The sequence below is a fragment of the Martes martes genome (assembly GCF_963455335.1).
Source record: "Martes martes genome assembly, chromosome: 3".
NCBI classification, from domain to species: Eukaryota; Metazoa; Chordata; class Mammalia; order Carnivora; family Mustelidae; genus Martes; species Martes martes.
Genome location: NC_137890.1, coordinates 122,799,803 through 122,827,561, shown reverse-complemented (window position 1 = coordinate 122,827,561; position 27,759 = coordinate 122,799,803). Strand labels below are relative to the sequence as shown.

The 27,759-nt window shown below is 39.5% G+C and overlaps 1 protein-coding gene across 1 annotated transcript in view; it reads right to left on the bottom strand.

Annotated features, from left to right (window-relative positions):
• TTN (titin) overlaps positions 1-27,759 on the bottom strand; it is a 272,495-nt gene that overhangs the window by 209,018 nt on the left and 35,718 nt on the right. The window contains exons 35-46 of the mRNA XM_080798480.1: positions 26,528-26,788; positions 25,725-25,988; positions 25,372-25,632; positions 24,969-25,229; positions 24,292-24,552; positions 23,689-23,830; positions 23,434-23,599; positions 22,059-22,290; positions 20,273-20,557; positions 19,939-20,064; positions 14,754-14,942; positions 9,281-9,337 (exon numbers count right to left, since the gene is read on the bottom strand). Of these exons, the coding sequence (XP_080654606.1) occupies positions 9,281-9,337; positions 14,754-14,942; positions 19,939-20,064; positions 20,273-20,557; positions 22,059-22,290; positions 23,434-23,599; positions 23,689-23,830; positions 24,292-24,552; positions 24,969-25,229; positions 25,372-25,632; positions 25,725-25,988; positions 26,528-26,788 (2,505 nt within the window). The remainder of the gene's footprint in view (positions 1-9,280; positions 9,338-14,753; positions 14,943-19,938; positions 20,065-20,272; positions 20,558-22,058; positions 22,291-23,433; positions 23,600-23,688; positions 23,831-24,291; positions 24,553-24,968; positions 25,230-25,371; positions 25,633-25,724; positions 25,989-26,527; positions 26,789-27,759) is intronic.

The window sequence follows — 27,759 nt, the reverse complement described above, 5'->3', positions numbered from 1 at the left end:
TCACTGGTTGAAACAGAAATGATTGTTCCACAATAGTATATCTATCTGGATGAGTTATGGTGACTCAAGACAGGAAAACAGATGTTTTGGGGGGCAGGGTGGGGAGGGGTGTAACCCTGACTGCTCTATATTCTGCACATTCTCAACTGCTCCTTGAATTTGGGAAGGCTTTAAGGGACTCCTACTGTGGGAATAAAAAATGGATAAATGAAAGAAACAAACATAATTGAATATATGAATTCTTTTGAAAATTAAATCTAAATTGCTTAAGTTTTTATAATTAAAAGCAATATCTCTAATATGATCATGGTACATAAAAGTTCGATGCAGAGGACAAATCCAGCTGTTAGGTAACAGAGAGTAATTTAGAGTTGGAGGGAGGAAAGATTCGTAACTTCATTACTACATTCTATTATTTTCTCATCATTTGTTGTAAAACTAAATTTAATCCTAAATTATATTAAGAAACGTTACTACTAGGATGACACAGAATCGTAGAGTTGAACAATTATTTCTGAGGTCTTTTGGCCCAACTCCTCATTTTTAGGTAAGGAAACTTAATTGTCTTATATTTATTACATCTTATGTGAGAAGATTTAGGTTCACGGTGATACACAGATAGACCGTCAAGAATTTTGTGAATTTTTTATAATTTTGAAAAACAAAGTCATCTTAGAGACACATATATCTTAAATTTGAATGCTTTTAAATTTCTAGTTAGTTTTAAAAATTTCTAGTTAGTTTAAAAATGACAGGAAAGCTTATTATCTTGTTATTTGCATATAATCTGAGATAGAAATTACCGTATTGCTGGATATAAAAATGCCCCACCTTCTATTTTCTAATGTTAAAGATTCTGAAATTGGACTACAGTTTAAAATCTCTATATAAATGTAATATAGTAGTTTTCCCTCTCCCCCAGGTCACTATCAAGTGAATGTTGCATTTAACATTTGATGATATTTTAAAAATTGAGAAAATGAGGTATTCCCCAAAGTGGAAAGATCTTTCTTTGCATATTTTGCGAATGTACAAATGTCTAGATGAACTCCATCCAAAAAGAAAGCACTATTGGTCCCTTCAAAATCAGCAACAGTCAAAACATTTACAAAGAAGAGGGATATTAATAATGAAAATGTTTTTAAAAGAGCCAAACAAATATATTAAGGTTGCAATGTAAAACAGATTAGAGAACTAGTTATCAATTGGGTGAGGCTGGCTTCTGTTATTTGTTTTATCTATTCTAAGTCCAAGTCAGTAAGCCTGGATTTGGATACAAAAGGGTTACAATTTCAAAAATGACTTAATACTCAGAGCAGAGAGGAGATTTACCTTACCAATCTGTCTGCGTGGTCATCTGACCCGGACTTTCATCTTATGTTTTAATTCACGTAAATAGTTTATCAGCTAAAAGAGAATGCATTCTACAGAAACTCTTTTGTGGAGGAGGAACGAGGGTAAAGCAGCGGTACAAACGGTTAGGTAGCCATGGAGATATTTAATCATGCTTGATGATTCACAGCAGAGTTGACACAATGATGGTTCCACAGTTGAGATCACAGAATATTTACATGTCCTACAAACATGAGATTTCTACAGAGAGAGACTGTTTTCCCAGGGGTTTTCAATGTATCAAATTCAGATCAAGTAGACCCATTTGGAAATTTATTGGATCTATATAATTTGGAAAATATGGCAGCGCTCAATCAATTTGATTATTACGGAGGCACTGAAACTTTGCACAAGATACTAAGTTAGAGTGAGGGCTGCACAGGTCTCTGCCATTCCTGACTTGTTTGTAGCCACACACCTGTACTCGCCTTCGTCATCTTTTCCTAAGTTCGTTATGAACAGGTTGTGGAACCCTATGCCACTTTCCTCAGCACTGAACCGTGCACCTTGCACCAATCTCCCATCTTTGTACCAGTAAACCGTGGGTCGTGGAGAGCCACGGACTAAACACTGGAAATAAGCTGCTGTGCCTAAAGGTGCATGACAGTCAGAGATACCTTTGATAAACCTGGGAGGGCCGTCCACCACCTGAAATTCAAAAAAGCTGCCTGAATATTTGCTCTTTAAGACTAACTCTTCCTTCAAGCTGCTTAAAGTCACTTTGCTTTTCTTTGTTGTCAGAGCAAACATTTCGGAATCTCCCATGGTGAGAAATCCCCGGCAGATAGCCTCTCCTACACAATTCATAGCTCTGCACCTGTATGTCGCACTATCAGACGGACCGACGTTTCGAATTGTAAGGGTGTGACTTCCGTTCTCCTCACTGACCACATATTTGACATTATCTGGTTCAATACACATATATTCTTTATACCATTTAACTTCCGGGCTAGGGATGCCTATGACTGAACATTTGAACACCGCTTCCGAATTTTCCGGAATTTTAAAATCGCAAATAGGCATTATAAAGCGAGGAGGCATTTCAAATACTTCTAAATCAATTTTTAAATCTTTGCCTTCTTCTTCCCTCGAGGCCATATTTGGATCCGCTAAATTCGATGGTAGAACGTCCAGACTCACAATCATGCTTTTATGATCAGGAGTGAATTCAGGAACTGTGACTATTTTCACTTGCTTCTCAAATTCTTTAACGTCTTTTTCACTTAATTCAACTTCCAGAACAATTTCTTGAGGAGAAGGAGTTCTTGATGATGTCGTGTTTTCCAGTTCAAACTCCATGACGTGCTGATGTGTTACTGGAGGTGGGAGGGCCACTGCTCTTTCTTTTTGGGGCATTATGTCTACTTTCGCAAAGCTCTTTGCTTCCCCTATGATGTTCACGGCATGGCACATGTACTCTCCCCTCTCTCCTTTTTGAATGTTAGAAATTTCCAAAGAGCACACATTACCCACCCTTTCTATTTTGATTCTTTCATCTGGCTCTAGCAGAGATTTATTTCGATACCATTTCACACCAGGAACTGGAATGCCCTCAACTTCAACAATGAAGCCTAATGTTGTGTTTTCATATACACTCCTTTTGGTCAGAGGTTCAATGAAAGAGGGTGGCATTTCATTGTCTTTTGGTTCAATGGCTTCATTGGGCGTGCCAAATGAATCGGAACGCCATAGTTCATTAGCTGAACTCCTCTCTTCTGTAGGTGTATGGAAATGTTCATTTGGTGTACTGTCTTCCCTTTCTATTTTGGATGGGTACTTTTTTAAGTTTCCAGTGGGATTTGGTCCTCCAGTAGGAATAGAATAACTTTCAACTGTTTCTCCTCCTAAAGGTGTAGAATATCTCTCTCTTGTCTCCCCTGGGGGTGTAGAATATCTTTCCAGTGCCTCTCCTGGGGGTATAGAATATCTCTCTAGAGCCTCCCCTGGCGGTGTGGAATATCTCTCGAGAGCCTCCCCTGGGGGTGTGGAATATCTCTCCAGTGCCTCTCCTGGAGGTGTGGAGTATCTCTCTGCTACCTCTCCTTCCGAAGGTGTGGAGTACCTTTCGGCAGCTTCCTCTAAAGGTGTAGTTCTTCCCACAGTCTCACCTCCCGAATTTGTTGCAGACTGTTTAGTTGTATCTGAAGGAGTGAAATATAAATCAGGAGACTTTGGAGTTTCAAAATGTTCAACAGAGGAAGGTGGGGTATAAAACTGATCTAACTCGGAGATTTCTTCACTGCTTATACTTCCCACATCAATCGAAATATCAGATTCAGGGGAAAATGGGCGACCTAATGATTCCTGTTGTTGGTTGTAATATTCATACACAGTGTTGAAAGTTACTTCTTCAACCTCCATTGATGTGATTGATTCACTCTGGAGAAGGTTTGCCTTGTGTTTGGTGTCTTTCCTTTGAGGAACTTCGTGCTTTCCAGCAGCAAGTAAATATTTTGTCAGAGAGGTCTCAGAGTCCATTACTTCTGTTGTACGTGCCTCATCCGATTTAGGAAGATTTTCAGAAAAACAAGTTTCTATCTCTTCTCCTTCAGTAGTGGAGACAGAAGTTTCATTCTGAACCTGAACTTCATTACATTTTTCTTTTCCAAAGGCATCAATTTTTTCCCTTATTTGTTCATTTGGATCCTGCTGTTCCTCAGTCATTAAGAATGGAAAGCGCTGTCTCGCTTCTGTGTGGCACGGGGCTGCCTGGTGAACATCACCTCTGTGGTCTCCCCAAATTCCAGTGACATATCCCTGTGTCCTTCCATCCTGCTTCTGAAATAATGCCGACTCTGGTTCCAAAGTGTGTTCTTCTTCCTTTTCACAGACCTCTAAGAGCTTTTCCTCACTTGCTGCTTTTTTCAAATGTGAAATGAAATTTCTACCTCCATTTTCTAGAGAACTGTTTTCCTCAGAAATATTAATTTCTCCTACATCAGGAGATGAGGTTTGAAGTAGGGCACATGATTCACTATGGGTTTCTTCGGAAAAGGATTTAAGAGAAATATCAGGATTTAAAATTTCTAAATTATGTTCCTGTGTATGTTTTTCCAAAGAAAGAATATTTTCATCAAAATGCCTCTTCTCCATCACAGTCCTATCTGAAAACTCATGACTGGAAGACATTTCTGGACTGGTAAAAATGTTATTCAGCACACTTTTAGAGGTATTTTGTGTCTCAGACTGTGATGTTTCAGTGCCAGCAATTTCTTCGTTATAAGGTGTTTTCTGTTGCTGAGTTTCTGGCCCTTGGAATTCCTTAACTGGATCTCCTATATGAGAATACATTTGTTTTAGATCAAATACAATGCTCTCGGCATCAGTTATTTCAGAAGCAGGATGTTGGATTTTAAAACCAGCTTCTTCTTTGGGTTGACCATCATCTAATGCTTGGAATTTTTGATCTGCATTTTCTATTTGAGAGTGGAATGGCTTTAAGTCAAACGTAATGGGTGCTTCATGTTCAGCCCTTCCAGAAATTACAGATTGATCTATAAGACCTACTTCTTTTTGTTGTTCCCCCTCTTGTACTTCAAATTCCTTATACGTTTGAGAAGAAAGCAGCTTTAAATTCATTACAATGTCAGAGGAATCTGGTTCAGTGTCTGGAGACATTGTCTCTGCCTGATACATATTTGCATTTAGGTTACTTGATCTTGATTCTCTTTGCTTGAAAGGAAAGTCTCTGTCATCAAGCTTCCTCTGAGGAGGACTGACAAATGATTTCCTGGTAAGTCTTTTTTCTACAACTCCTTTTTCTACATGTTGTAACTTTTCAAATGCAATGATTCTATGCTTCACATTTTTCCTTGGGTAGTGTCTCTCTTCAAGGGGTTCTTCATATACAATGAGAGATGAGTCTTTTGGATTGTAGCTATCAGAAGCTCTCTCAGACTGGATATTTGGTAAATAGTCTCTTTGGGCGTATTCTTGCACATTTTCCCTTTCTGCATCACCGACTTTTCCGAAATCAATTTTTACCTCTTCCCTAATTCTTTTAACTTCACCGAAATCATCAACAAATGGATAAACAGTACCCTCGGCTTGGTACAGCTTTGATTTTTCATCTATGTGTCCCTCTCTCCCTTCACCCTGACACTGCATGAGTTTGGCTCTGACAGGCTTGTTGATTTTTATGGCTCTGGAAGCACCTTGCATAAATCTGGGTAGTTTTTCTCTAGAATATGTGCAACGAACCTGATCTTTCTGATCTATCTGTTCAATTGTCTCAAGGCTTTGAAAATATTCCCTTACAGAATGTTCTTTTATATTGGATTGGGGAGTAAAAGGACCAGGTGGATAATCATAAAAATGGGCCCTTACAGATTCTCCCTGAATTTGTTGATCTCTGGAATATTTTGTATAAATTCCACCAATATTTTCTAAATGACTATACCCCCTGTAAGTGACCGGTTCCACGGTCAGATCTGAAACACTCTCAACGGTTCCTGAACTGTTTTCAGCAACACATTTATATTCTCCAGAATCTTGATAATTGATATCATTAATATATAATCTGTGGCTAAAATTAACATCTTCAAATTGAAACTTCTGGGTCTGCTTTAATAGGAGCCCATTTTGAAACCATGTCACGACTGGTTTAGGCTCACCAGACAATACACATTCAAATACTATGGAATCCCCTTCTCTACACCTGGTATGCTTTGGCATCTCCTGTAACATTTTTGGAGGCTCGTTAGTAATATCTGATGAAAATATAAATTTGTGTTTTGGTGATGGAGGAGCCTCATCCTGAGGTGTTACTGTAGGTTCCAACTCCTCAGGGTGAAACAATTCTCTTGACTCTTTATCCTGTTCTGGGGTTGGAGTAGCTGCTGTTATCTGAATTTCTACAGGAAAGGAAAGCAATTCTGCGTCTGCAGAGGGAGGAACTGGGAAGTTGGTTTGGAGATGTTTTCGACCCTTTTGTCTCCAAGACGGCTGAATGCCTTTTGTTTGGTCAAACACCAATGCCAGCTCCTCTTCCTCATCAGTGTATTCGCACAACACTGGGACTGTACGTGCGTCGACCCCGTGTCCTTGCTTTGCCTTCACTTTAAGTACACCAGTTGTTTTTACTGTTCCGTATTGGTTAAACAGCACACAGGTAACAGAACCTTCATTTTGAGGAAGAACAGAAGAAAAAGTTAATACTGAATAGTTCTCCGAGGTGTGAGTGACAAAGTCTCGGTTACGTGGGATTGGTATATCATTGTTATACCACGTCACTATGGGTAGAGGATATCCTTGAAAGTGACACACAAATTTACAACTGTCACCTTCATAAACTTCTTGAGATTCAATTTCTTGAAGAAATGAAGGTGGGCAACGTTGTGGATGCTTCTGGAAAGAACTTTCCAAAAATCTTGTGGTCCTTCCTTCTTGCTCGGTTTCAAATTCATCAGCTTCTGTGGAAGTAAAGTGCTGTACTTCTCTCAAATCGTCATTTCTTACGTTCTCACTATCTAGCTCTGCATTTTCTTCAATGTTTATAACTGCACCCAAAGCTTCACTGGTGTATGGTACAACAACTTGGGACACCTCTTCAGGAGTCTCATACATTTCCTCGTTCTTATTTACAACAGTGATATGTCTAGAGGACCTTCCAATTTCAGTTTTGGTCATAATTTCTTCATGTTCTCTTCCATGGGTATCCTCGCTTACCAGAATCCTACCATATAAATGGTCTTTTTGGAGACTTTCTCTTAGAAACTCCCCTTGGCTCATTCTTATTTCAGTCTGGAGGATTTCTTCATCAACAGTAGTATGAAAGCTTGGGGGAGGTTCTCCAGTTTCTACATTTTGATCCATTTGATCAGGAAGGACCTGTGGATTTTGGACAATCCCCTCGCACGAATGATCTACTTTATCCCTATTTTCGGCTATATCCAATACAAACCTGCCTTCCAGCTCCTCTCTAGAGAACAGAAGGTCTTTATCCCTAGCTTCACTTCTCAGAGTTCTTGTGCTTATTTCAGAAGACACATCTGAAACAGATAATTTCTTCTTCTCCATTAACATTTTTCTAGCCTCCCGCAAACGTTGCAACTTCATTTTGGTCTCCTTGTCCAGGAAGCTTTCACCTACACTAAGCCATTCCCTTATGTCAGATTTACTTTCTAAATATTCCTCCTCATAGGGAAAGTCCATTTTCCTGCCTGGACTTACTGTCTTAAAGTGTATCATCCTCATCATTCCTATTTGTTCTACATCTTGTTTTTTGTTAAAGGGAGAGCCAGTAAACCTCAGGCCAACTTCTATCCTGTCTTCTTTCCTTTCAGCTAAAGCCTCCGTATTTCCATGTGTCTGTTCTGCCCTTTTCAGAAATTCTAAACATTTCTCATCTTTCCCTTTTTGCATAACAAGCAACGATGCCGTCGATTCAGCCGACCCTTCACTATTCATTGCTAATAATCTATAACTTCCAGAATCTCTGCTTTGGACGCTTTTAACCTCTAAACTGGAAGAGTGATGATGTAAATCACTCTCAGTTTTTATAACCCGTCGAAGACCCGTTGGGATGGGCCGATTGTTATGAAACCAAGTCATTTCTGGAGTTGGACAAGCAATTAATTTACACATAAAAACAACAGGTTCCCCTTCTAAAACATATTGAAAGGTAAGTTTTTGGGTAAAAGAAGGCTTGAAATATTCGGGCCAGGAGCTCGTAGATGATATTCGACTTGCATATCTTTTAGCAGCCATGGAGCTGTGGTCTAAGTCTTCAGAATCTGAAAAGGCATCGCGTGTATCTCTTTCGGAATGTTCAGATTCCCCCTCGGAGAACAATTCTGAAAAAAAAGGTAATTTATAAAGCATTTTACTATTTTCCATAGTATTTGAAAAAGTTGAAAATAAATGAAATTGCAAAATAGGAAATAAAATAAAATGCATGCTACAGATTCTCACAAATCCATAAAAAAAAAATTCACTCACCATATTTGTTCGAATAAACGCAACACCATGCTCTGTTTAAAAGATTCTGACACGAAAATCGTTCGTTGTCTGGTCTTTTCTTCAGACTGTTGAAATTTCTTCTTGAACAAGCAAAAATGCATTTCAAAATAACATGTTCCTGTGCATGTTTGTTTTGAGATCAGGAAAACTTTGTTCTTTTGATGGCTAAGAGGAAACTCTTACCTGACTTGCAGAGAGTGGAATAAACGCCCTTTCTGATCCTTTTGATTGCAGATTAAATTATTATATTTTTGAGAATTAACTATTTTAAAAATGTCTATAAGAACTATAACCATAAATAATTAGCTAAAATAAAGTGAGAAGGCGTTTATTCGAACTAATACAGCTATAAAGTCACAAAGTTATGCAAAGGAAAGCAGGCAATGAGGATCACGTAAGGCAGCTATCTGCAAGCCAGTGTAAGAGACATATCAATGTTAAAATGATGTATGTGCATGAAGTGTACACCAGAATGGGAATGTAACATTTTCACACACCCTAAACAAAATAGCATTTCAATCGTAATTCATTCATGACATTGCATTCTGAGAAGGACAGCTAGGTTATTGTCTATTGTTCAATTTAATTCACTGTGATTTTGAAAACAAACTTCTACTCCTTGATTTCATGCATTAAGATGACAACTTTCCCAATACGCATTTTTGAAAATGGCTGCAAACATGAAGTTGAATGTGACTGATAAATTTTAAATACAAAATTTTAAATTACCATCAGACAAATTACCAAGAAATGCATGTAACCATCAGCATACTAAACTAGGCATGCGACATAGTAATATATACTCTAAGAGATATATTTGTACATCTATGTCATTTTTCTCAATATTACGAAGAGAAAGTAGGCACCTCAAGGATTCTATTAATCCTTCAGAATTTCTACTTGAATTTCACATCCAATATAACAATACCTTTCATCTCCACCTCAATCTGCTCTTCAATCCTCCCGTGCAAAATGGATTCTGGGGCTAAAATGGAAAAACATATACGGAGATTTTAATGATTAATTCTATATACTTTCTGCCTCAGTTCATATATTCGTACAATTATGATTTTCCTTGATTCTGGTAATAGAAAACTGCATCTCCCAAATGCACCCCAAAAATCCATGCCAAACAAATCAATGAGCTGATAAAGTACATGACAATGTTTGCAGAAAGATTTTAAAAAAATTTTATTTTAGGTTCTCTGTGAAATTTCCACTTTTAGTTCTGTAATTCCTCATGCCTTTACATGCATTCAAAAAAGCAATCCACAAACTACAGGAATTTTTTTTTTTTTAACGTCCTATCGACTGATCACTAAAAGACTAAGAGATGGTGTCACATTGAGAAGGAACATGCATTTTCTAACTTGCCACTTTTTGCCGAGGGCTATTCTCAGGTTTTCCTGCAGAATTAAGTGTTTCCTGCTAGTAAGTAGTCCTTTGATTTGAACCATCTTTAAAACTTTAAACCACACAAAGTCTGATGACATATTAAGGAGCCAAACAGAGAGCCCTCAACTCAAAATGGCTTTTATCATATAGGGAAAAGGCACAGGCCTTAGACACAATGGTCTCTGGGGCAGCCTGTTGAGCAAGGCGGGTTCCCCGGGTTCCCACTCAGTCTTCCATCCATCTGTGTGGCACCACGCGCGTGGGCTTGCCTCCCTGGCTTCTCCATTCCTTGTGGGCTTTGGCACGAGGTGAAGGACAAACTTCATGTTTTCTTTGATGATTCTCTCTTTACTTCGTGGCTTGTTTTAATTTGTGACTCTTTGAGGGTTTTAATACTTTTAATGTCTGAACCAAGGGCAATTTTTGTAACTGCTCTGGTTTGCGATTCTTTTGCTAGGTGAGAATAAAGTTAGGAAAAGGAATAAATTAGCTGTGTTTGTAAGAGTAAAACACATGCTGAATTTAGAGAAGGTGACATGTGATTAGGATGAGAAGGAAGGCAGCATGTTAGTCCCCAAACTAATATATATCTGTGCTTACTATGCACAGAAGAACTCTACTCAAGCAGACTTATGGGGTTTTATATTCCTACTTGATCGTCGTGGATAACTATGTGGCCTACATCAAGTTATAAGACCAAAAGAGGAACATATGAAGACTGGTCTTATGTTCCACAATTAGACAACTGTGCCTGATCCTTTATTCTTCAAACACTTAAAAGTGGCTTATCTTTCAACTTGCTTAAGTATAAAAGAGGCAGTCTGGACTTTCCAAGAGAAAAATGCTCATGCTCCAAGAACACTTCAATAATATAATCAATTAGAACCGAAGGAACTGGAAACCCTGTGGTAAAAATGTCCAGCTCAAATCCACTCTAGCAACATGACAATCAAGCACGTACTGTGGCCCCAGGTTCCTTAGGAAGCAAGCTGAAAAGGCCTACATTTCTCCTACCTCCACAACACAGCCAACACCCAATTGCATGGCTGCAGAGCCTGTCCCGGTTGTCACCCATGTCACCCCCAGATAAATAGTCACTCTGGGTGATTACTGCACTAGCCAGCAGCTATGGGGAAATGGAAGGTCAGCTCTCTGGATGCCACCAGATTTTCCATTTCACTTGCATAACTAGACCTCAGTTCTTGAGATAGTCCCTTTGAGGACTATGGAAATATTACTAGGAATATCTACACAACAGAATATCAGATTAAGAAAGAAAAAAGCTTCCTGTGGGTGACTGAGGATTACAGATACATTAAATGATGTATGAACCTGTTTCAAAATTCAGAGCCAAGACAGAAATCACATAGCACCATATTATCCCCTGCTCATCTCTAATATTTCAAAAATGGTATGGACAGGTCAGGAGAGACCTTGAGGCCACAGTTCTCCATGGACCCCGGGAGATGCTGGAACTTTTTCCATCGGCTTCCTTCCATGGGAGTCAGTGAAGATCCTTTACCTGCCGACATACAGCACGACATTCTAGCACCTGAAGAATAACTTTCCTATCTCCTTAATATCTAAGAGGAAGTCCATGGATAAGAGGAGGAACTTCTCTCTTCTAAGACAAATTTATTCATGCACTTCCAGACACGGCGGCAAATCAAGCATGACAACAACAAAAATAATACTCTTGCCATTAGATAATTCTACGATTCCAGGAGGATCCGAGACTGAAAAGCAGTATCATCTATCAAGAAATATCCTCATTTTGGTCCAGACAGAACCCTATTATTTTCAGTGCCCAATCTGCTATTTATATAATCTCCTTATAAATATCTAGAACTTCCAGATCTGTAAACGAAGGGCAGAAATGAGAAATGTTGAGCCTCCTCATATTAAAATAACTAAATTTAATCTTGGCACAGTATCAGGCACAACAATAAATAATTAATTAATACCTGATGAACTATAACATCCTGACCTTCTTTGGTATACTTCGTAGGTGGCACATTTGGTAAATACTAGAAAAAACAGCATATACGAAATGAACCATAACCTTCTGAAATGAGATTTGAGAGTTAAACTTCCTTGAATCTAGACTGGAAAGTTGAATGTTCATCACAAGTTTGGCCAATGACCTGGCTGACTCGCAGAAGTCGTTTATCAATAGAGTGCTGAGTTAGGGATATGCTAATTAACATATTCACTGATTCGATCTGCAGGGCAGAAAAGCTGCATAAAGCGATGAGGATGAAATGAAGAAAGTCACAGCTAAAAACCAAAGAAGCACCTTCTATGCTCAATACTGCCGACGTGGTCTCCTCTCCATAGTCATTGTGTACAATACAGCTGTACAATCCTTGGTCTACCAGCTGAATGTGACGTATGCTAAGAAACTGAATATTTCCATCTTGTGACTGCGTCACTCTTTCCGAGTCCTCTATCTTTCCGCCTTCATGAGTCCAGGTTACATCAACAGAAGAGTCATCTTGTAAAACACAGAGGAACTGAGCCGTGTCGCCGCACTTTACAGAGAGGTCCTGAAGCGGCAGCAGAATCCGTGGGCCCCTGCCCACTGCCTCTTCCGCCCAGTTCCCAGAGAACTCAGTGCTCTCTGCAATTTGTGAAAGGGACGCAGGATGGCGCAACTCTACGTTTTGAACCGATGAGGCTGTGTGGGTGGAACTTTGAGATACACTTTCAAAAACCTGTGATTCGTATTCATAGGATGATCCTTGAAATGACTTAATTTCGTTTTGGGATATTCTGCTCTCCTGCTTTGTGAAAGAGGAATCTGCCACTGCCTGGGACTTGGTGGACTTTCTTACATCTTTCCCAGAACTCTGCCTAGCTAGGGCTCGCACTGTATAATCAAGTGACAAGAAAAAGAAAAGAATATTAAGATCTAAGTGTCGTCACTTGGCTCGGTTAGTAACAGACAATGGCATGGAAGATGAAGATGAAAGACATCAGTGTCACTTGGAAGCAGCATGCCAGATGCAGTGTGCTCTAGGACGGCACATCACACAAAAGAACGTTCATTCCCAGCGATCCAGTGATGAATGGATGACGATGGCTCATGCGATGCTGTAGACTATCTGGGTCCTTCCTTCTGTTGTCACTGCCGCTAACCAGAGTGACACAGTCTCTCGTTCTCTCTCTCTTCCCTGCCCCCTCCCACGGAATACCATTTGTCCCCCTTCTTCCATATACTGTACAAACAATATACGGCAAACAGATCGTTAATGATCCAATGATGAGACGTTCTTTAGAAAAGGAAAAACATCAAGCAAAGTTGATGCCTAAAAAAATACTTACTGATGTAATGCACAGATTATATACTTCAGAGATTTAAACCATATAGGTGAACCCATAATTGAGAACTTAGGAGGACCTACTGGGTGTTACTTCATTAGTAAATTATGGACTGACCACACTATGCGATGAGACAAACAGCAAAGACTCTCATTAGTAACAGTGGGAGCAGGACGTATGAAGCAAATCCAAGTCTTTACAGCAAGATGAGCTTTACCTTTTGGAGTCACTGTGAGTGTAGCTGCACAAGAGGCTTCCCCAGCGCTATTGGCGGCTTTGCAAGAGTACTGCCCAGCATGCTCTGAGTAAGCATCAACTATAAGCATTAAAGCCATGCCTGTGGCCTCCTCATAATGGAAAACTACATCTTTTGTTGGTAGAATTGGCTGCTGGTTATGAAACCAGTGGATTTCTGGCTTGGGAATGCCAAAAACCCTTGCGTGAAATCTGACTGTCTCCCCGCTGTGCACCCTGATGCTTGACAGAGGCTGGATGAAGATGGGTTTTTGGCCAAGGGACTCCTTCTTAAATGAAACTGATGAAGAGACATGCCATTGGGAGTTTGATGCAACTTCTTCAAATTTGCTAAATCCTGAAAAGAAGCATGCCAACCTTTAATGTCTTACCCTCCACTGAAACCAGAACTCATTTGGAGTTGTCTACAGATCTGTTGCAAAGTTCAATGGTGGACTAGAATCCAGTCCAGTCCTAGTGTCTTGTCAACATATGCCACCATTGGTTCCAAGTCATACATGTTCCCTTCCACTTTCCGGGCAAACAAGTCGAGACATAAATAGTCTAAAAAAGTTCACTGTATTGTTTGTGAAGGCACTAGTGAAGTACATAATCTGGTTTAGGTATTCTTATTTTCTGTTTTTACTTTTTCCCCTCTGATTGTAAAATTACATTTTTTTCTATTTTGTAAACCACTTTAAATTGATTATTAAGAAAATATCTGATTATTAGTAAGTGTTTAAAATTAAGGGAAAAACCAAAGTTGCCCTCAATCTAGATGTATTTATACATAGTTAATAATACATAGACTAAATTAGCTCAGCAAAAATAGTCTGACTATATAAAAATATTGTTATCTTATTTTGAAACAAAGTGCCCTCCACTACCAGGGAAGTGTTTCTGATGGCAGTTTAAAAGTCCCAAGTATCAGAAATGTTAAACCATCTTAGGACGAGACCTCTCAACCTTCAGGCATTCTTTGAATGACGGTGAATACACCTATGTGGTATACAGGCCTGAAATCATCCTCTGTAGCTTCTGTGAAATCAGAATTGTGTCAAGACAACAGGAGGATAGTAATGCTTACATTACATTTAAAAAAAAAAATTCATCCTAGGTAAATGAGAAAGCAAATCTACCTATTTCTTTAGCATGTTTCTCTCCATTCTGATACATGCTGATCAGAAAGCATGAAAGCTGGTAAGGAGAGCAATACATTACAGAACATTATAAAGACAAAGCAGGGCAAAATGAGAAATGATGTTTTGTGATTCATAATGAGATGGGATAAATGGACAGTGAGAATGCAGCATATAACATGGAAACAATTAGTTGCATTAAAAGGGAACGATAGGGCCAACGATGGTTTACATGGAATCTTTAGTGATTGTTACTGACATTGTGAGATTAGAGCCATATTTAAATGTGGTTCTGAAGGTTTTTTACTGTACCTGCCAGTCTCAAGTTGGCTGTGCTTGATACTTGACCCACAGCATTATTGGCAACAAAAGTGTAAGTTCCTTCATCTTCTGGATAAGCTTCAGCAATTTCCAGTTGGTAAGTGTCTTCAAATTGAGTCATTCTAAAGAACCTAGATGGCTTAATTTTCTTGTCTTTGCTGTACCAAGACACTTTTAGATCTGCATCACAAAAGGAAAAAAAAAGATATTTGAATGACAAAAAGTGGTGGATATTTTTACTTGAAAACACAATATTGATTATATCGGTGACTAAGTTTTCTATTTATCTTCATAACATTATATTTCTCTTTTTGGGCATGCCACATCTGCTCTTACAAGATCTCTTTTCATCTTTAAGAAAGAAACATGATTTTCTAGAAAAATCCAGCTTATAGGCTGATTCTAATGTTTGGAATTTTACTATTTCAGTTATATTCTTTTTAAACCTGTGCAGGTCATGCTGTGGAAACAGGGATGAGGTTTTGACATAGTCAGTGACCTTGAGAAAAAGATTGTGTCCTAAGGAACAGTCATCATGACGGGTTTGATCTAGGATTGTGGTTGCCTACTGTGCTCGGGGTTGTCTACTGGGCAGAAAGATCAAAAAGCAATCTGAGAAGATCAACATTCCCAGAAGTTTAAAACAGACACCCTAAGGCTGAAGACAAAATTTCTATATTTTCATTATCAATGAGCAAGCATTGCAAGGTCTTAGGACAGCCAAAAATAATTTTTAAAACTGAAAGAAAGGGTCATGGAATTTGGTCATCTTAGATATAATTGGCTTTTTTCAGAGTAATAGTAATAATAAATGATAATAAAACTGGCTCTTTTCATATAAAGTTGAAAATAACTCCAAAGCAAAGATAAAATAACATTATGCTGTTACAGTTTAAAGTGAACTTTTAAAAAATATTACACTTCCATTGAAACAATCACCCTCTAAGTCAAGAGTGAATTTAAATTTAGTCACCAGTTTTAAAAGCCACAACCCAAGACTTCTTATTTTTGGAATGTGATCATGATATCACTTCCTTATCCCAGTACCATCCACAGGGGGATTCTCTAATGGCCCATTGAGCTAGCATTTGTTTGCATTTTAGCACAAATTTTGGTTTGTGAAGGTTCCCCTCCTGCCCATGATGATATTGTTTATAAATTACAGGTTCTTCTTTTAAAGACACAAATGTCTTCACTTCCTTAGGTAGCAAGGTAAAGTAGAAAATGGAACACTGATACCACAATTTCCCAGCTGTGTGACCTTAGACCCATCATTTAATCTCTCTGGACCAGTCTTCTCATTGGTAAAATGAGATGCATAATACTTCATGAGCTCTTCATTGCAAAAAAAAAAAAAATGTTGTGTGAATTGAATGACTTACATCGAAGGGTTTTATTTTTTTATTTTTTTATTTTTTAAAGATTTTATTTATTTGACAGAGAGAGAGATCATAAGTAGGTAGAGCGGTAGACAGAGCATCGAAGGGTTTTATAAACCACTGGCGTAAGCCAGTTATTAAAGCAAGACTGTTTAAACAACCCCCTGCCAAGGGATCATCAGTGCCTTTAATATTTTGCACCAAGACAGGGTCATGTGATATAATAGATAATGCCATCACATGGAATTTAATAATCATTCTACAACCATTTAGTCTGTCTGTTAAACCTCAGTGGAAATGGGATGATGAAGAGTTTGTCCACCTCTTTACAGAGTTCTCCGCGTAATCCTACAATAACTTCCACCTTTGGAGAACGGGATGAAGCCCTAGGACAGGCATGCATGGCCCAAAATAAAGGAGCTAAAAGACGAGACCTCTCTTGGTAATGAACTTGGTGCTTGTGACAGGACTGCCACTATCTGTGTTGGTCACTGGCCTCTTCTGGCTTCCACAAGGCCACCCCACTCTTCCTGCTCCCCATTCCACCACTCCATTGTATTTGGTCCCTAAATTCCCTTCATTCCACCTCTCAAATTCTCCCACAATCTATACCCTTCTTCCTCCTGACTCCCCTTGTTGAGGGCCTCATCAGCACTTTCCAAGTCTATCAAGATGGCCTCTCCCTTGGTCCTCACCAGGTCTCCCCTCTCACATCTGACCATTCTTCTTTTCACAATCACAGTATTGTCTCCAAAAAGCAAACCTGATCATGTTACCCAGAGGCTTAAAAATCCTTCAGTGGCTCCTCAGTGCAAACAAGATAAAATCTAAAATCCTAAGCTCAGAATACCAAACCCTTTGGGATCTGGCCTTCTTTTCTGGCCTTTCCTCCACTAATTACATCACTTTCCAACCATACTCAAGCCACTTGTCATTTCCAGCACATGAAGTACTCTTGTAGGCTTCTATGATTTGTAAATGTCATTCTCTGCCTAGAATGCCGTTGTGTTCAATGATCCTGTTGATTCTTTGATGCCCAGTCCATGCATCTCTCTCTGACTGTCATGCAAACAGACAGCACCGAATATATGGGCTGTTCAAGCACGTACAACCTTGGGATCTAGCAGCTAATGTAATAATGTTTCAATAGCAGGAACACTGACATTGGTAGAATACAACTGAAGAGATACTTAAATGAAGAATGGGCAACCATCATAGCTAGACTAATTATTTATCATTTTATTTAGCTAGAGGTGGCTCAGTAAACCTCCAAATGATACTATCTGTAGGATAAACATTAGAGAAAAGCTAGCTTTATTACAAATTTTAAAATTCTACTTTTCCAAATTGCTTTCCCACCAGTAGGTGGCACCAGAGACCTTCAACAGGCTACACTCTCATAAAAGCCCCACCAGATTGCTCAAGGCCAACAAGTTCTAAGCTTGAGTACTGAGTTCCAAAAACATGGTCTGGGGTTTCTGAAGACTCAATTGTTTTCCAGTGTAGAAGGCAGGACTGAATTTGTTCCCCTAGGGTAGAACCTGGTCAGAGGAATTTGTGTAAATACTTTCAGTGGCAAGGGCATAAAACTTTATCATTTGGTAAGCTTTTAAAAGGGCATTTTACTTAATAAACAATTTTTGCCATATAAAAAAACACATTTGCAAGAGGATGCTCAAACCTCTGTATGTGTATAAATAGTACATAAATAAAGAGTTAGTAACCCACGAATTTATAAAGTCCATTTAAACATTTAAAGATGTCAGTCATATAGAAAAGATATTTTCTATTTCTACCCCAACTGGAGTCTTATAGAAGGCTTTGAAGATATTTTTGCAACACCTTAAAGGCAAAACTATATTATTTATAAACTAAAAAGTGCTATATGAAGACTACTGCTTTAAGACAATCATATATATGTATATTGATTTGAAAATTTTCCTCTAAAAATTCAATGAAAGGACAAATTTAGTGTGACTTCAGTGAATTTGATATTAAAATGCATTTTTCTTTATTGTGTTAGCAGAATATTATCAAATCAGTCCCTATTTCTTGATATTTAGTATTTCTCAAACTCTGTGCTTTGAAGTCACAAAGTCTGTGGTGTTTGTCTGTATTGTCACCCAATACCAGACTTTTATGTTTATATAATTCCCCTCTATGGCTATAATAAAATTAATGTATTGAGCACTAGTCACTTGCCAGCCATGCCTATAGGTACTTTACATACATAATATCTTTTAATTATGCCCATAAAAATCAAAGAGGTTCATTTGGTTTCTAGATCAGCATCTCTATTTCAGAGGAGGAAGTCATCAGGTCATAGAAAGCCAACTGAAATACTAACTTGTTTAGGAAAATGGCTCATAGCAATGCAGAGATTGAGTCATAAACTAATGGAAGAAGTATAAAAAAAACAAAACAAAACAGAAAAAAACCCCACACTTACTAGGTGCTGTGAGAAGCCCTAGCTCTAAGAATTTCCCTTTGATGGTCATACATAAATGCCTGCAAATGAGAGAGTGACTTTCATTTGGGATAAAGTTGATTTACCCTATCTGAGGTAAATTGACAATCATAATCGGCTTGAAATGGCTGCAAACATCTTGTCTCATTCTACTAGGACCGGATTCCTGAGGTTGGGGGGAGGGGCCGGGACCATCTGGGAGACATGCCCTTACTAAAGAGTGTAACAAGGAACTCACTGGGTGTTACTGCCTGATGAACACGGCTATGCGCTGGTGAGTGTGATCTAACATGCTCCTGATTGGTGTTAGTCATATGATAATCATTCTTTTGCCCAATTAACAATTACTTATTGAGTATATACACTCTATGAAGCTATTCTGGGACGAGGATCCACCCTGGCTGCCCAGGATAGTACTTTCCAGCAGCTACTCCCCTTTTAGGCAAGAGGTTCTAGGTACTAAGACAGAGTCCCTGCCCTCCTGAAATGTACATTCTAAGATCAAATGCAATACTATCCTTACTTTATTCATGAAGCAAAGAGAACCAGAGAAATCTATTTTCCTAAGGTCACAGAGTGGAGCCAAGATTCAAATCCAATCTCTGATTATAATGCCCCTACTTTTGAGGCTACTGGCTATTGCTTTCCAAAGGAATATACCTTTTCACACAAGCACTGTCTACAGACTGAATAATGTCTTACATATAAGCAGACTCTTCTTTTGAAATATATGTAGGTACAATATTATAATTAATATAATAACAATTGTAATTTTGTTGTATTTTTTTCAAGAGGTAACAAAAGTTATCTAAGCGGGGGACACCTGGGTGGCTCAGTCAGTTAAGCATCTGCCTTCAGCTCAGGTCATGATCCCAGGGTCCTGGGATCAAGTCCTGTATCGCACTCCTTGCTCAGCAGGGAGCCTGCTTCTCCCTCTCCCTCTGCCTGTTGTTCACTCTCTCTTGCTCTTGCCCATTCCCTCTGACAAATAAATTAAAAATATCTTTAAAAAAATTTATCTGAGGGAACAGGACATCTTTTGAACATCAGAAAACACCGATCAAGTTCTTTTGTTGTTGTTGTTAGCGTTAAAAACAAAACAAAAAACACAACATAAAATTTACCACCTTAACCATTTTTAGATGTATACTCAGTAGTGGAAACATGGTCTATTCCTTTATTGAGTAATTCAAGTAAGTCTTCTGCAAGATTCTCAATAAAAGTCAAATTATGTATGAGAGATGTTTATGATGGAGGAAAAAGGTGAGAAACCTTGCCTCAGATCATTGTTTGTAAATATCAGCATTGATACCTTTGCTCATAAACCTACCTGTTCCAGACACTCTGCACTGGAAACGGGCTGGCTGTCCCTCAGAGGTGACAGTGTCCTGAAGTGGAGTGATGATGGCAGGAGGATAAACTGGCATTTCCTGATCTGGAGACACAACTTCTGGAACTAAAGAAAGGGACAAGATTGGTCATGATTAAGTCACTTACAGACTGCACAGAATAAAGCATGAGGATTTATCTTAATTATCTTCCTAAAAGTTGGGTAGCAGTCTACTTTTAGGAGCTCCAAGCTGTATTTATAAACACAGTCAGAGAACACAAAAGAGAGTTTCTTAGGTTTGATTTTAAGCTGAGAAGTAGCAAGGGCTGTGTACCTTCCACCGAGAGTGAAGCAGAGGTTGTGGCAACACCGTAGTCATTCTTGGCTTCACAGGTATAAACAGCTGCGTCCTCTGGGAAGGCTTCGATGAGCAAAAGTGTGTACTCTTGCCCATCGTGAAGAAATTTGCACTTGAAGCCCGTGGAAAGTAGCTGCTCCTCCTTGTACCAGGAAATCTTGGGCTGTGGTCTGCCGGATATCACGGCGCAGAAGCGGGCCGGCTTGCCAGACTGCACAGTCACGGGCTGGAGCTCCTGAAGGATCTGGGGCGGTTCTGGAGCTGGGAGTGAATGAAAACCAGCAGCGTGTGAAAAAGCATGAAAACACGAGAGAACATGTGAAAGCCTACGTTAAGTTGTGGCCAGTGGTTACGTGTCCAGAAACCAAACTTTGGGACCATGAGAGCTTTACTTGCCTCAGAATATCAGAACATTCTTCATGCTAAGAAGAAAGGAAACATTGGGAATTCTGTCTCAGATAGAATGACTTTAGAAAGATACTTGTGATATTTGAGGCATGGTCAGGGGTGTTATCATCATAATAGGATCACCCCTTTCCTTTTTGGGGTCTGCGTGGGCATGTGGCAATGGCTGGCACCCTAAAGAATGCCAGAATGGCTGCCATGTGCTATCTATTTTGTATCACTTGGGCAAACCATGTGCCCAGGTGTTCATCACCTTTAGATTTGTTTGATTTGCAAGTATTTGTGAATATGTCAGAGTCACTTCTTTATAACCAGGTGCCAATGAAGTATAATCACTACATACGAAAAAAAGAATAAATGTTATTCTTGATCTACTTAAAGGCAATTAATTAGACTTAAAAAAAAAAAAAGAAAAACACTTTCCTGCTATGCTAATGAAACCATCTTAGTGTTGTGATGACTGAGGGGAATCGGGTAGTTCACAGAACAGAGAAATGGGGAGAAAGGACTTCTGTGAGGCTGTTTTCTGACCTTTACTTCTCTGTGCCTCAGTCTCTTTACCACTACTCCAGAAAGAGTAAGAACTGGATACCATGATGGTTTGGTCTTCTAGGGCCTAAGGGGATGTTGGCAATGTGGCTCATTTTTGTTAATCTGAGATTATTCCTGGGGTTCTTCAATCTGCTTCTGAGGTATTTGTTCAGAATAGACTCAAGATTCAAATAGGCATGAACAGTCCTTCTTCTCCAAATAGATTAGTCTCATTTCTAGAGGAGCCTCAAATTCAGCTCTCAGTTTTTTCATGAGGAAGGTGGGTGCTTTCATGGCTCTCCTCTAAGGACGTGGTAGTATATGGAATAAGAGCCTCTGGTCCTCGGGTTCGAGGCAGAGAAAACCTAGCTCCGCAGCATCTGTGGCTCTCCAGGCCCCCTGGGGTCTCAAAGAGGACTTCTGGATTTTCCCAGGCACTCCGCACTAGAGGCTGCATATGCCCTGGGGCTTGATAGCACTACTAGCACCTAAGCAGTTGGCTCCAAGGATGGAGAACTCGACCAGCTAAGCACTGTAGCTAGAAACCCACTGAGGGTCTATTATAGTTGACGGACGGTGGATATTCAATAGAGTTGAACAACTAAATGAGGATCTAGCCATTAGGCACATTCTGGAAATGACATCTTTACAGTCGTTTTAATAGCTGCCGTCCCTTCACCACAGGTGATATGTGAAAATATATGTAGCTACAATACAAGTAGCATGGCTTCTTCAGAAATTGCCCAGAAACTATCAGCCCTTTAGGAACTTAAAGGGGAGGATTATCCCAGTTGGTTCCACAACATATGCGGGTATCTCTACCTACCATTGACATAGAGAGTAACGGAACTCCTGTTCCTTCCTGCCACAAAGGTGTATTCACCGGCATCGCTATGCCTGGTCTCAGAGATAAACATCCGGTGGATTCTTCTCTCCACCACATACTGGTGTCGTTCTTGAACTTGGAAATTGATTTCAATGCCGTCTTTATACCAGTGGGCATCAACATCGTCTTCGTTGACCTCAAACTCAACGACAGCACGTTGTTTCTCAATAACCTTTCAATGGAGCAACATATAAAGAGAATTGAAGTCCTGCTTTCCTTTCAGTTTTAGCCTGTTTCTAAAACTGTTCATTTCAAGAGCATGCCAAAACTATACATTATGATATAAAAAGTTTGACTGGGTGAAGTGCATTCTAATGTGTCCTGCATATCCTTAGACAAATGCTGCCCTAACTTCTTCTGTAAAGAATCCTGCTGACACCTGCACTGAGCAGAGATGCCACCCCAAAGAGACTATGATTTGAATCCTTAAAATTCTTGCTTTTTAACTAATCACAACAGAAATAACAATACCTTGTATCTGTGGGCTTTTCATTTTTGACAAAGCTCTTCTACTATTTAATTTGGTTTCTTATGGTATGAACAAGAACCTCCTGGGGTATGTAGAAACTATTAGCCTCATTTTTAAAAGTGAGGAAATCAAGGTTCAGAATTGGGCAGTAAAGGACAGAAGACATATTTAGGTCATCTGCGTCCTCACTGAAGGCTTTTTCACTACGGCCTAAGGTCTGTCATGTCTGGTTCTCCTCAGATAAGCAATAGGGTAAATCTGAATTCAAAGGATATTTCTCCTAACACGTTCTCTCCATTCCACCATTTGGGAAGATAGGCACTCGTGAAACAAGCTCTGCACAAGTGGTAGAGGGCAAAGCTGTCCAGCTCAGCACCCCTGCTGGGAATCCAGCTTTGCTCCAACTGGTTTACCTCCTGGGCCTCAGAAGAAGCATCCCCGGCCAAGTCCCTACACACCTGCTTCTCCATGACAGAAGCCGTATGATAAAACGCCACCTTGTCCTACCTTCCCTGAATTCTAGTTGCTGTGTAAGCACCACAGTGTAAATTTTAGCTCTTTCCTGGTTTGGGCTGCTTGGCAGGTGGCCATTTATGAGGCAGCAAAGTTTCTACAGCTGCTTTAATTAAAGTATCCAGACAGCTGCTAAGGACATACTATTTCCCCAAGTGAGGGAAAACTGTGACTAAATTGATGTCAGATTAAGAGTCTAAGCCAGCAGGGATCAGCTGTTTTCATTCTTTAGAAGACTGTAGTTAGAAAATGTTAAGGTTAAAAATTAAAATCTCAAACTATGGAATATGAGCCCTTGATGACGTCTCCCCACATTCAGCACATAGACAATACCTGAACCTCCCTTTTGAGACTCCGGATGCGGACATCTCTGCCCTCTACATAGAGGTTGGCAGTGGAGATGTTGCCTCCTGCCACCACTGCGTACTGCCCGGCATCAGACATCCGGGTGGATGGGATCAGGAGGCGGTGGACGTATTTCTCTTTCTGTATCTTTATTCTATGGATGACACAGAAATGGAAGTTTAATGAATGGTGACTCAAAGCAAACTGGGAATTACTGGAATGTAGCCAAGGAACACAACTGACCTATCCACGGCTGGCAGCTCTTGGCCATCTTTCATCCACTGAACGGTGATGTCAGGTTCAGAAACTTCACATTCAAACATGGCTCGCTTCTTCTCAAGAACCTTGATGTCCTTAATATGTTTTCGAAACTCTATATGGCGAGCTGGAAAAGAGCGTGTACAAAAATTAATCTTCCTAATGGCATTAAGACATAACTCACAATTCAGGGGCTTTCAGTGTAGTCAGAATTGTACAACCATAACTATCAATGTTAGAATATCCTTGTCACCCCCCAAAAAACCATACAACCCTTAGTCATCACCCACCAGACCCTCCGGTGTAGGCACCCATCTATGGTCTCTATAGATTTGTGTATTCCGACTTTCCTATAAAGGGAATCAGACATGACATGGTCCTTTGTGACCAGCTTCTTTCACTTAGCGTAAAGTTTTTTCAGGTTTATCCATGTGGTAGCATGTATTGGCACTTGCTTTTGATTGCTAACAATATTTCATTACACAGAAACACCATATTTTATTTTTCCATTCATTAATGCACTGACCAATATTTTCTAAGGTGCGTTTGATATCTAGTTGTATGGATAAGACATATATGACACCATACCTTCCACATAAAGGGTGGCTGTTGATGTAGCTTTTCCAGCCACAAAGGTGTACTCGGCTGCATCCCCGAAGTGAACATTCCTGATATTCAGTGAGTGCGTGAGCTTTTTGGTTCTCATCTGGCACCTGTCAGTTGATTTGATTTCCACACCATTCTTTAACCATTTGTAAGAGATGCCTTCATAGTTCACCGTTACCTCAAAGGTAATTGTGTCTTTTTCTTCAGCATTGATGTCCTTCAGCATGGATGTAATCATGATTGCTGCAAAGGGGGAAGGAAATACACCCAAGGAGATTTAGTGTGATGTGAGTTATAATGAGCACAGAGTGAAAACTCGGAATGTGTTTAGTCTGTCTGCGAAGGTGATTATAGTTCTGGGATATGAGCTATACTATCTTCCAGGTACCCCTCTATGGGACAATACCATGTGACAGAGGAACAGAGAGAGCTAGGGATAGATACTATAGCATCTTTATAGGTAGCTTTTCAAGGCAACTCTAATCAGAAAATTTCATCCAGGTGGAGATGTTAGTGACTAACTCAGGGTGAACACACAGTAGATGTTTTAATCAAGGACTTTTGGAGTGGATTAACTGGTCAGGAAGGGAAAGTGTAGGATATATAGTAACAATGAGTTTACCAAATATTTTATATATATTTTTTGTTTGTTTACTTACGGGTCACTTTCAGGGTAGCACTGACTTGGTCATTGCCACAAACAAATGTGTATTCTGCTGAGTCCTCTGTGCTGGTGTTCATGATGATCAGCTGGTGGAGTTTCCCTTGCACGACTATCTTGAACTTCTCACTCATCTCAATCTCCACACCATTCTTCAGCCACATGGAAGGGACATTGAAGTGGGACACCTCACATTCAAAGGAGGCAGCTTTGGTCTCAGGTACCTCAATGTTTTTCATGGTTTTTGTAATATGTAATGCTTGGGAAAATCAAAAAGCACTTCAGTTAGTATATTTTATTTTAAAAAATGGATGACATCAACTAACCAACCAACCAACCAACCAATCAACCGATGAGCACATGGGGATCATCTTGGAAAATACTGTAAGGCTAATACTTACTCTCCACAAAAAGTTTAGCTTTGCATTCCAATTGCCCCACCACAGCGGTATATTCCCCAGCATCCGAGGGGGTGATATGCTGCAGCATCAGCTTGTGGACCTTCCTTTCTGAGACCAGTCTGTGCTTGTCACTTGGCTTAATCTCCACATTCTTGTGGAACCATTTTACTGGAACAGTGTCATGGGAAACACTAACTTCAAAGGCAACGGTGGCATTTTCCAAGGCGGTCACATCTTTCGGCTTTTTAATGATCTTGACAGCTAACGAGGAAAGTTGAGGCAGTTCAGTGATACGGTTAACTGAGTGGCAACCATACATTGGCTACTTGTAAAATGTTTCTAAATCAACTCACTTTCAACATGCAGTCTGGCACTGGCTCCTAGTTTTCCAAGCTTGAAGCCATATACAGATTCATCCACAACAGCACAGTTTTTAATCCTCAGAGTGTAAACTGTGCCTTTGACTGAGATGTCATACTTGTCACTGGGTTGCAGCACGACACCATTTTTGATCCACTGGACGCCTTTTACATTAGGGTGAGTAAGCTCGACAGTGAAAACAGCATCCTGCGTCTCTGTCACTGTGAGGTTCTTCAGAGTCTTCTTAATTTTGACAGCTGAAGACAAATTTATGATTGGTTTAGGAAATAAAGATGGTATGGCCAAGTAAAAGAAGTCCTGGGATAAGAACATTACCTGGTCATCTTGCAAAAAAACGGTTATCAGAAATGTTGCAGTTATACATCACCTCTGTTTTAAAAGACACCTTGAGATTATTTAGGAAAACCTGGGATCCAGTTCGAGATGCACACTACACCATGATTTTCTATACTAGAATGAATTGAAGTTTTGCAAAGCTGCATACTAATAGCTTAAAAGACTGGAGAAGAGCAAGAGGGGAATGGAGAATGAGAGTGTCTAATTAGGCTGTTCCTCTGAGCTAGAACCAAAGAAATAGCTTCTTCACAGAAACACATCTTAAAAGCAATTTTTCACTTTGTGGTAGATGGCTCAGAAAGTTTGGAGAGTTTATAATGATTTTATGAAATGAAGATTTATGGCATCCAGAATGATTATACCTCTGACTTTTTAAAAATGAGACTATCAAGAATGTAATACGATGTGGAACAAATACATCTGTTATTATAGCACAAACCTTCAACTTTGAGTTTTGCAGATGTTTTGGAGGTGGCCACCTTGTAGGTGTACTCTCCAATGTCGTCTAATTTGGTGGCAGCGATGATAAGTCTCCTTTTGTGGCCATCAGATTCACTCCGGATGTTGTTACTCAGTGGTAGGTGTTTGCCATCCTTCAGCCACTCGCCTTCTGAATCTGGGTTGGCAACTTCACATTCAAATATAGCTTCCTGCGATTCAGCCACCGTCTGATCAGTGAGTGGCTTGGAGATGGCCCCCCCTTTGGAACAAGACAAGTGTAAGCGTGAGTCCTTTAAAAATATTATGCAAAAAAGAAATCTCTGAACAATTAAATATAAAATATCAAATTTTAAAACATGGTTTTGAATATCATGAAATGTCTAGAACTATCTTTATCCATATTGAGAATATATCACAAAAATCCTTATTCTAGTATGCATGATTGACAACCAGGGGAAACACTGGAATTAGGAAGGCTTCGCAAAGGGAAAGCAACTGTTAATAGAGAATTTTGAGAACAATACCACCTGGATGGCCTGTAACTCAATTTCTCCTTCAAAAGTATTCTACTTACATCTTCTAAGGACTGTTTGCTGCAAATATATCTAATATTTGATTGGGAAAAGATGTGCTAAGAAAATGTTCAGTCATCAATATTTCTATAAGATTAGAGATTCTTATATACTAAAAATCACTATTTTTCTTAAAAAACATTTATTTATTTAATTTGAGAAAGAGCGGGGTAGAGGCAGAGGGAGAGGGAGAGAAATCCTCAAGCAGACTCCTGCCTGAGCACAGAGCCTGATGCAGGGCTTGATCCCAGGACCCTGAGATCATGACCTAAGGCAAAATCAAGAGTTAGCCGCTCAACCAACTGAGCCACTTAGGCACCCCCAAAAATCACTGTTTTGACATGTGTCATCTCTTTCATTAAACTTCCCCATATTGCCTCCATGGCCACTATCCACTGGCAGAATAAATAACTCCTTCAGCAAGTTAGTTGCTAATGTATCTGTCCCTTTCTAAATTGTGAATTTCTCAAGAAAAAAAAATCATGCCTTATTCATTTTTGTGTCGTGTGTTTCTAGCAGTGTCTTGCCTATGGTAGATCCTTAATAAGTGTTGAGTGAAATCACATAGAGGCTCATAGTTTTTCCTCGTTTGCACACATTTAAAAACGTGATTTATATTAGGCATGTCAAAGTGGAGGGCCTAAAATTTTGTTTCAGA